Below are 10,908 nucleotides of genomic sequence, written 5' to 3'. Positions count from 1 at the left end.
GTATAGTGGCATGGGCCCAGATTACAGGTACTGTAAGCTATTTGTTGTTTTTCTCAGCATCTCATGAATTGCTTGTAATCTATACTTTGAGGAGAAAAATTAAAGGATGTTTTTTCTTTAATCTCCCAACTCCTCATTTTTGTGTTTTGTTTAGCAACAGCAGCATCATTGGCAGTTGAATTTAGTTTGCCTGTGTGGAACAGACGGAGGGTTACTTTAAGGAGGATAACTCAGTTGTAAAAGAGGATATGGATGTAGTATGTATTCTTCTCATCTCTCTTTAGTGGTTTTTCCCTTCTAATTACAATCCCTCTTCCACCATCCAAGGGCTGGGCTTCAAGGGCTTTGCTTTTCTTTAATGCATTTTAAAAACAATAAAAGCAATACAAGTTATAATAAACTATATTAAGAAAAAAGTTGTCAGGAAGCAAAAGAAAGCATCACCATCCAGAGTTAACTTCATTATATTTATTTCTATTCTTAGCAATGGAACAAAATTCTTAAAAGCCACTGAAAGTTACTGAGTATGGCAGCCAATCAGGATCCAGATGCTCATATAGTCACTCCTTTTATATTTATATATAGGAAAAGAGAGAGTAGTCCTGTTACATCAGGGTACCAGCAAGTTGAAAGAGATTGACAGTTTTCTGTGTTTATCATTTAACAAGTAAAGGGAGTATTATTACTTCATTCTTGATTTTGTGGAACAAGATAATCTGTAGAGCCGAATTTCACCGAGGTGAATTTAAAAGCAACAGTGTTGATGGAATGTGATCAGGCTTCCCTACGGTGGATCCTGGTACTGCTGTATAGGCGGGCTACTGCAGTGTGCTACTACTGACAATAAACTGAGAGGGACAGGACGTGAGTATTTACAGAGGGATAATGTGCATGGTTCAGAGCAGTGCACCTGTGCAACTAAAGGATCCTATTTGTCTTGCTAATATATTTGATTGTTATATAGTATATTCTTAGTATCTTTTGACAAATTTTATATTTTTTAAGTTATAAGTAGTTTCTTGCTGTTAATCTCTGAAAGGTACTCTTTAAAGTGCAGTCTATAGAAAAGATTGAGGCAGGGGAGAAGTCAAGATGGTGGCGTAGGCAGACTCTGAACTCACCTCCTCCCGCGGACACAGCCAATTTACAACTACTCGTGGAAAAATTACCCCTGAGACAGAACTGAAAAAAGTGAAATAAGTCAGAGGGAGAAGGTCAAATACCGTATGTTTTCCTTCATTAAGTAGTAGATAATAACAACAATAAACAAACACAGAGAGACAGAGATTGGATTGGTGGTTACCAGAGGGGAAGGGGGGAGGGAGGAAGGCGAAAGGGATAATTCAGCACATGTGTGTGGTGATGGGTTGTAATTAGTATTTGGGTGGTGAACATGATGTAATCTATGCAGAAATAGAAGTATAATGATGTACACCTGAAATTTATACAATGTTATAAACCAATGTTACTGCAATAAACAAAAAATTAAAAAAAAAAAAAAGATTGAGGCAGAGTAAGAAAAAAATACTTGAAATTGTGTGTGTCTTTGCTGAATTGAGATTTAAAAAGAGAGAGTGACTGCCCTTGGGATAAGGGGGCACAGTCTTGAAGAGGCCCTGGAGATAAAGCTCTCGGTGTGTATACTAAATCGGTTACTGCTAAGCTGATTGGTACCCGTAGTCCCTAATTTTCTTTCTTTTGCCTTGTCCATCTCCTATGGCTCAGCTCCTCTGTGGTGCTCTGATATTTTCTTGTAAATTAACGGGAATCCAATGTGAGAGCAAGACTGGCTTTGAGCTGATAGCTCCTACCAAAGAGATACATGTTAAACTTGAACTGTAGGTATATGCCTATAGGAGAATGAATCTTTAAGGTAGTAGAGCATCTTAATTTTAATTAAACCTTCTTTCTTTCTTGTTTATTAGAGTGCTTGTGCACAGAGCTCGGAAACTAGCTCAGCAATACTATCTTGTTTACCAAGAACCCATTCCCACAGCTCAGCTGGTACAGAGAGTAGCTTCTGTGATGCAAGAATACACCCAGTCAGGGTAAGTTGATTTTATTACTTGAAATGTGTCATGAATTAGGAAGAAAAAATCATTTTACAAGAGTAGATGTATTAAAAAAAAGAGGACTTATTATTCCTGTATTTGCTTAACTAGTAGAGAAAATCACTGTGATGAGTATTTCTGATCTTAGAATATTTTCTTAAGGGAAAATGTTTGATGTTTTCTTGCTGTTCCTATCACAGCAGAAAGCCGCTTCTAGATAGACAAAGCCCTTTTGCCAGTGATTAAAACTCTTCTTTATGGGCAGATAGTCATTGCTGCCTCCAAATTTATCTTTCCAGTTAGAAATGATTGTAAGCACATGATGAAGGCAATAGCTCTTTGAACATCCGTATTCATTTTAATTCTTTTGAGTGTAGGGGTGGATGTGGAAAGGTAGTTGCTGATATGTAAATCCACTGGAAAAGCTGCATTTGTCATTTTGTTAGGGCACTAAATGTTATTTCACACGTACTAACCTCAGTATTTGTGACACTCCATTTACCAAAATGATTTGGCTACTGTTTCTTATACCATAAAGAGAATTCATTTTGATTTGATTTGTTCAGAAAGGTGTTAAATACTTAAGGAACTTACAAATCTAATTTAGTTTACCTGATAATTTGCTTTACTTGAGAGTATTAATGAGTTCTTACCTTAGGTTGACTTTAACACCATGAAGATGCCAAGTAATTTTCATTTTCCTTTCTTCAGTGGTGTTCGTCCTTTTGGAGTTTCTTTACTAATTTGTGGTTGGAATGAGGGACGACCGTATTTATTTCAGTCAGATCCATCTGTAAGTATCATCAGATGTATTTAAGCGATTTGTTAAGGTGCTCTTTGATTATCTAATAAAAACAATAACCATAAAAATTTTTAAATTTAGCAGTATTTCTCTTTTTCATTTGGGCTTTAGAAAGTGTGAACTAGTGCATATTCATTTGCACATTTAAAATGTTGGTAATTGAGTCTTCTGATGTGGAAGCTACATTATTTCTGCCCTTAGTTCTTCTGTCTTGTTCATTGACTTCACACACTTGAATGGTTTGTTGAAATAGTTGTTATTGAATCTCTTGAAATCGGTGGAACTCGAGAAATATTGTAATGAAAGATACAGGTCTAGAGCACAGTGTTGTACACTAGTGCCCCCTTATCTGGGGAGGGGATATGTTCCAAGACCCCCAGTGGATGCCTGAAACTGCAGATAGTACTGAACCCTATAACTAGTATGTTTTTTTCCTATACATACGCACCTATGATAAAGTTTAATTTATAAATCAGGCACAGTAAGAGATTAACAACAATAATAACTAATAATAAAGTTGGCTTTGGAGCCATTATTAAGTAAAATAAGGGTTACTTGAACAAAAGCACTGCAGTACTGTGACTGTGGATCTGATAACCAAGATGGCTAACAGGCCAGTAGCATACACAGCATGGATATGCTGGACCAAGGAATGATGCGTGTCCTGGGTGGGATGGAGCGTGAGATTTCATCACACTACTCAGAACGGTACACAATTTAAAACTTATGAATTGTTTATCTCTAGAATTTTCCATTCAGTATTTTCGGACTGAGGTAGACCACAGGCAACTGAAACCTCGGAAAGTGAAACGATGGATAAAGGGGCAGTAACGTACTTTCTGCCATCGGTTTCATCTTGGGGCTGACTTGAGTGTGACTCTTCCTGCACAAGCATTGGTGTAACTGTCTTGATTTCAGTGTTTTGCAAAATGAGTGAGTTGTCTGCTCTAAAGCAGAAGATTGGTATCTGAGATAGAAGGTGTTTATAGAGGATACTACTGCTCCACATCTGTCGCATTTGCTGTGAGGAGAACTGAAAGAAAAAATCCATGATTAGGAACTGATCTTTCATAGTTTATGGATCATTAGATAATTGCAAGTTCACTCAATTCAAATCTTAAATGATCTAACCTTGTAGTCTGAAAAGATAAAAGAAAAATATTTGGTTGTTTGTTACTTAAATCAGAAAAATTAAATATTTTGGGAACTTTGACAGTGTTACCCATCTTTGAGCTTCTGAAGCTAAATGACAAGCCCTCTTACTCTCCTTTCCAGTGGGTAGCAGAAGCCACCATCACTGGAATCCAGGTTTCATCTTTTGCCCTTTTTTCCTCTGTTGTATCTAAAAGGCAGTTGTTTCTTTTAAGATATGTTTGCTGTGTTTCTTTCAGTATTTTTTTGTTTGTGCACATGTATTTTTTCAACAGGTGAGGCCATGTTATATATGACATTGCTGCTGCTGCTTTCATTTAACATTAGATTACAAAATAGCAAAACTTTTGAATATTTTTAATGAAAAGCTCTCTCTTTTTAATTTATTCACTAATGATGATGAAGAATTGATCATCTTTTTTCAGATATATATGACAGGTTTTTAGAGCCCTTCAATCCTCATAAGCTAAAATATTCCTTTTAAGTTAATTTCAGTTTCCTTTAACTTGCTTTTTTTTACATAAATTGTGTACAATAAATTGCACATATTTGAAGTGTACAATTTGATGAGTTTTGATGTATGTAAACACCTGAGGAAACCATCACCTCAATCAAGTACCTCTAACCTCCAAAAGTTTCTTCATGCCTCTTGGTTATTTAGCCCTCAAACCTTTTTTAAAAATAATCTATTTTGTGACATATTCCATTGCATTCCAGTAGATACTCTATGACCCTTGAAGTTAGAGACAAATTATAGAGCTAAAAAATAAATGGGGTGATATAATTAGATTAGTGGTTTAAATACAGTCTTTCCTCTTCCCTTCCTGACTAGGGAGCTTACTTTGCCTGGAAAGCCACAGCAATGGGAAAGAACTATGTGAATGGGAAAACTTTCCTTGAGAAAAGGTAGGCTCACTGTAACTAGACTCGTTAGCAAACTTATTTTATGGTTTTCAGCTCTCTTTAATTAATATCATGAGTCTAAATTTGTTGTATTACTCTGTGTTTGGGCCTAGTTACAGATAAAACAAGCAAAAAATTTCTCTCCACCCTGGCTCCCTAGCCTTCAATATACTAAGTGGTAATATTATTCATTTCTTATGATTCTCTTTCCACATTCTTACGGTTGTTTTCTAAATATTGTTATTTTTTACCTTATTTTTCCTACCATCTCAAAAATAAAAAAGAACATTGGATTTGGAGAAAAAGTCTCAGGAGGAAAATTTTTAAATGATTTAAGTGATAACAGTTTACACTATGACAATTACAAAAAAAATTGTGAGGCTAAATACTTGGTGTTGATGGTAGATTAAATATAAGATGTATTTGCTTGATAAAAAGTAGAGCACTACGTAAAAATCTTCTCTCACTGCCCTAGCACAACAGACTGCTCTCACTTATTTCCAGCTGCATTCTAGACTCAGCATTATTGTAGACCACCAAAAACTGTCTTACATTTTGAATGGAAAAAGTTTGTAATTGACTTGAACCAACAGATAACCTTCTCAGTACCTTTTTCACATAAGGTTAAGGTTAAGATTACTAAAAGTCTTAGACCTGACATTAATTGGTAAACTTAATTATTCTCAGGATCTTAAAGCACTTTCCTTTTCCTTTTGCATATTATTAGTGAGTCTTTGAGACATTTCACATGAAGTTATAAGAACAGACATAGAAATTTTAGCAATCTAATTTCTCTGCTTTATTTTTAAAAATTAATATAATATTGCCACCACATTCTGATTATATTAAAATATTTGTACTTAAAGATGTTTCCTAAAATAAACTCCTCTTAGGATTACACTCTTCATGATGTTGGGATGCACACCAAATAATTGTCAGTTTCTTATTTGGAGACAGCTATTGCAATCAGGTGACTAAAAGAATTAATCTGTAATTTAGTATTTATAAGAGTGTTTTAGATTTTTAAAAAATCTTATCCTATTGTTATCATTGTGTTTATAAGTAGTCATAAATAAATAGTGCCATATATCATTTTTTTTTTTCTTTCAAAAAATTCTTTAGATATAATGAAGATCTGGAACTTGAAGATGCCATTCATACAGCCATATTAACCCTAAAGGTTAGTTCAATATCTAACAATTGGATTTATAATGACTTTGTAATTAACTGCTTGGAAAATTGACCTTTTTCCTCCCTCTTCAATAGGAAAGCTTTGAAGGGCAAATGACAGAAGATAACATAGAAGTTGGAATCTGTAATGAAGCTGGATTTAGGAGGCTTACTCCAACCGAAGTGAAGGATTACTTGGCTGCCATAGCATAATAATGAAGTGACTGAAAATTCCGGAATTTCAGATAATCTCTCTACTTAAACATGTTTAAAGTATGTTTTGTTTTGCAGACTTTTTGCATACTTATTTCTACATGGTTTAATGGACTGATGTTTTTAAAATGACACAAATCATAATAAACTGTTAAATCCAACTTCTAGCTTTTTAAGAGTTAGTAAAATTTTAACATAATTGTTTCCTACTTTTTATCACAGTTGATTTCTGGAAACTACATTGCAAAGTAGAATGGTGAAATCACTCTTTAGTCTTCATGCAATTTTGGTTAAGTCAAATCTTGTTACCCTCTTTACTAGCAGATGTTGTCTGTGCTTCAGTAAAGCACAGGGCCGATTTTGGTAGACATCACTGCTTTTAGAGCTGGGAGAATCTACAGACTTTTCCTGGATTCGTGAGGCAAGGTAGGAAGTGTAGATGTTTTTTAGGCACCATTAGGTGTGGATCAGTGAAACCTGAGGATGCTTGGTGAGACTGCACTGGAGCTGTGCAGAATGCTAAGCCAAACAGTCTCCTATAGGAGATCTATTATGTGAGTAACTAAAAACTGGTCTCTGGTTCCTGTTGGTTTCTCTATCAGTAAAGTAGTTAAATGTATTTAAAAAGAGCCCCCTTGATTCTGCGAGACCTTTTTAACTCAAGGATGAACATGAGTGCTGGAAATAAAATACTAATACTTAAGCGCCAAAACGGTGGCTTAAGGATCTCCCTCATTCATGTAATCTCAGTGTAATCAGAACCTTCACTGCAAATTAAGGTCCATATAAGCAAGCAAATAATGGAGTATCTGAACTCTTTTTTCATTATATAGTGAAGGCATAGTACTTAGTTTTGTTACTTTGTTTTTTTAAGGCATCTTAGGATAAGAGAAATCATGTCATTGGTCTGGCTCACAGAACATAGGGAGAATTTATGAACGTCATTATTCTTACCAACACAGAGAAAGTAGGCATTTCCATGATTTTAATGTAGTTGAAAAGATTTTGATTAAGACATAGCCAGGTTTAGGGGAAAAGAACCTTATCTTGGAGCATTCTTGTCAGAATTCCCAGTTCTACCCACTATTACTGTATCACCTCTATCTGATTATAGGTGGCAGAAGCATTATTATGAGACATGGGAGATGCCAACTTGACCTCCTATTTCAAGATGTTTGTCTTGAAGGCCTCATCTAATAATCTCTCCTTATGGGCTTTTAGTATATTGAGAGTCCAGCACACTAGAAAGAGAACGTAGTGGCAAAAAGGAATGGTTTTTGGAGTCAGGTCTCGACTCTCCCACTTACTGGGTGAGCAACTGCACAAGGTAATTATCTCAGAGGGTTTTCTAAGGGCTATATTTGATAATACAACTGAAAGCCCTGGTGAGGTTAATAGTTAAGTATGCTGTAAGTTTTAGCTGCCTTTGAATTTTCTTAGGCCCTCTCTAATGTCCAATATTAAAAAAGCAGAGGAATGCCAAAATTCTACAAATCAAAGGGAGAAGTAAAGGCATTTATATTTAGGACAAAAGGAAGGCATGTGGAGGTTCTTATAGGGTGCTAACAGAGTGAGTCCTACAGAATAAAGGGAAAATTAGCTGAAGCCGGTTTGTGTCCAGAGTCTGTTCTCTGCCTCTTGCCCCCATTAAATACAAAGCCCAATTCAATTGAAGTTGCTTAGAACACTTCTCCCTTTGTTCTGTTTATTCTTTTCATTGACGTTAAAATTAAGTCGTTTCTTTTTTGTCCCAGTTCTTGGGAAACTCAATTCTTTGGTCTAGCGACCCATTGCATGCATCCCGAAACATTCCAAAACTCTTAAGTGATTTCTAGCCTGTGGATTCTAGCTTCTTTTAATCTTACTTAGGTATCATAATGCTCCTGATGTTCTTAGCCCCTCTCTATTTTTGGTTCAGTTTATATCTCACTCTTAAAAATTTTGCCTCCACTTGTTTCCTTTCTCTTTTCCAGTTCCTCATTGAACCATGAATTTAAGTTTGCAGAGTAATTATAAGCAATGAAACATGGAAATGTTTAAACTTGACATATGTGGGAGCTGGAGGGAGCTGAAAAGGAAACAGGGAGTAAGGAAGAAGACTGATAGTGCTCTTTAGCCAGTGCTCATTCGCTGGGCACCGATTAAGTGATGAGGGTGATCAAAGGAGTTTTCCTCAATTGATCAAGTATGTGCATGGTCTCAGTCCTTGACCTCACCTCCTTATCGGTGCCTCCTTGCCCTGGAGGCTAGCTCTCTGAGCCCTTGTAAAGAAATGCAAACTGACATTCAGTGACTTGCCCAGGAACATAGAAGAGTTGGTAGCTCCCTGCATTTAGAATCCTATTTTCCTGAAACCCAGTCCAGTGGTCCTGTATTGATGTCACATTGCCTCACGTGGTTCCTTTAATTCAGACTCCTCCCTTAACCCTGCTCCCGAGGACCTCATTATAGAACCAGCAGTACCTGGCTGCCAAGTAAGTGATAGCTTCCTAAGGATGAACATATTTTAAAAGTTAGAGGGGGCCGGCCTGGTGGCATAGTGGTTAAGTTCTCATGCTCGGAGTCCCCATGGTTCACAGGTTCGGATCCCAGGTGCAGACGTAAGCACTGCTTATCAAGCCGTGCTGTGGCAGGCGTCCAACATATAAAATAGAGGAAGATGGGCACAGATGTTAGCTCAGGGCTAATCTTCCTCACCCCCCCCAACCCCCCCCCCAAAAAGATAACTTGAATACTTCATCAGAGGCCATGTCCCTGAGTTTCATCACTTTTAACTTTTTTAGGTATTCTGTCAGGTACTCGCCTCCATATTTCATATGGTTATTTCTGGATTCCTGAAGTGTAGCCACTATATAAACTTACTATTCTGCAAGATGAGAATTTAGAACTCTTATACCACTCTCACTTCTGCTCTCTGCCTCAGTTTAATTAGATCACGATGTTTAGTTTAAAAGGTTGTTATGGCCATGTAAGTATACTATGATTATATTTCCTAAGTAATTTTACTGGAGGTGATGTTGCCTCACTGTTTCGTTTGCTTTGCTGTCTGTGTAGCTGTCACTACTTCTTCCCCATTACAACAGGATTGTAAAACCCTCTGCATACTGTTTTCCTCATGGTCAGATATCAGGTAATCTAACAGTTCTCCCCCAGCCCTCCAACCTTCCCCTCCACACACCATTCCAAGAAGTTTCTCTCTTGGAACTCTCTCTCTTCCTGCTCTCATCCAAGCTAGTTGCATATTTGAGACTATCTTTATTCTCCTCTCTCTCTTGATTGACTGGGTTTAAGAATTCTAGGTTAGAAATAACTATCTCCACATTTTGAAAGCATTCTCTACTCCCTTCTAGATTCCAGTGTTGCTGATGAGAAGCCTAATGATATTGTATATGTGTGAGGCCAAATCTTTTGTTGACACCTTTCTTCCCCTCTGCAGCTGTCTTTTCTTTTATCTGCAGTGGTCTGAAATCTCACAAGGATGTGCCTTCATGTGGGTTTCTGAATACTCATTGTGCTCAGCACTCAGTAGTAGGCCCTTTCATAGTAGAAACAGATCTTTCAGTTTTGGTAAATTTTCTAGTATTTCTTTTAGAAATTTCTTCGTTTGTTTTTCTTTCTAAAACTCCTATTAATTGGATACTGGACCCTTTTGTTTTTGCTGTATTTTTCGTCTTTTTATTCTACTTTCTAGTAGATTTTTTACCCACTCTTCCTAGTCTTCTATTGATGTTTTAAGATTTGGGATATCGTTTTTAATTTTGAAGAACTCTTTCCTATACTCTGTCACCTCTTAAAAGAATCTTTCTCTTGATTTATGGCTGAAGTGTCTTTTATCTGAGGATGCTAGTTAAAGAATAATTTTAAAAACCATTTTGTTCTCCTTTCTGTTTTCTTCAAATTCCAAACAGAAAAATGTTTGAAAGTGCTGTATTTGTGAGTCCTAAACCTACTTACTGGGAGGTGCTGAATGTCTGAATGCTGAAACCATTTCTCTATGGTCTTTCATTTGCTCAGTTTCTCCATAGAAAAATAAGGGTTTTGGGGAGAGGGTTGTAGGGGGAGTGAGAAAGGAGTGCGAGCATTCTGGCAGAGGCAAAAAAGAGACCCACAGCATCTAACCATTCTGTAGGAAAACTTCCACTCTTTTCATAATGTGTCTAGAACCCCTCTGATTCCCTACCTTTAGCATCATAAACTCTAGTCTTCTGCCTGGGGAAAGATGGGTGACAATGGCCCAGCTGCACTGGATGGAAGAGAGGACTTGGGTGTTTGTTCCTTATACAGCCTTAAGCAATGCCCATTTTCAATTCCGCATCTCTGCTCCCCTGCCTTCTGCCTTCCAGGCACCTGCAGTTCCAAAGCCTTTCTGGGGTTCTGCTTTGTGAATCACTTGATGCAGGCAGTTTTCTCCCTTCTGCTGACTCCTCCATCTGCAGAGGCTGCCTGGATGCAAATCACCTCTCTGTGGCAGATTTAACCTGTAAAATATATCTACCTTTTAGGTTGTTAAGAGGATTGAGTAAATTAATATGTGAAAAGCACTTAAAACCATGCTTGCCGTATGGTTAGCATTGAATAAGTGTTACTGCTGCTTTGTTTTCCAAAACGTGCAGTCAT

General features: G+C 37.0%; 1 protein-coding gene across 1 annotated transcript; it reads left to right on the top strand.

Moving 5' to 3' along the window:
• Positions 1-6: 6 nt before the first annotated feature.
• Positions 7-6,452, top strand: PSMA2 (proteasome 20S subunit alpha 2). The gene is made up of 6 exons (XM_087428490.1): positions 7-27; positions 1,926-2,048; positions 2,763-2,844; positions 4,838-4,911; positions 6,031-6,088; positions 6,175-6,452. The coding sequence occupies exons 1-6, from the start codon at positions 11-13 to the stop codon at positions 6,289-6,291; spliced, it is 471 nt and encodes a 156-aa protein (XP_087284616.1). The 5' UTR covers positions 7-10; the 3' UTR covers positions 6,292-6,452.
• Positions 6,453-10,908: the final 4,456 nt, after the last annotated feature.

Source organism: Ceratotherium simum, unplaced genomic scaffold (genome assembly GCF_057802395.1).
Source record: "Ceratotherium simum simum isolate JZ-2026a unplaced genomic scaffold, ASM5780239v1 HiC_scaffold_56, whole genome shotgun sequence".
Lineage (NCBI taxonomy): Eukaryota > Metazoa > Chordata > Mammalia > Perissodactyla > Rhinocerotidae > Ceratotherium > Ceratotherium simum.
The sequence above is the reverse complement of the archived record's forward strand: the minus strand, read 5'-3'. Positions and strand labels throughout refer to the sequence as shown.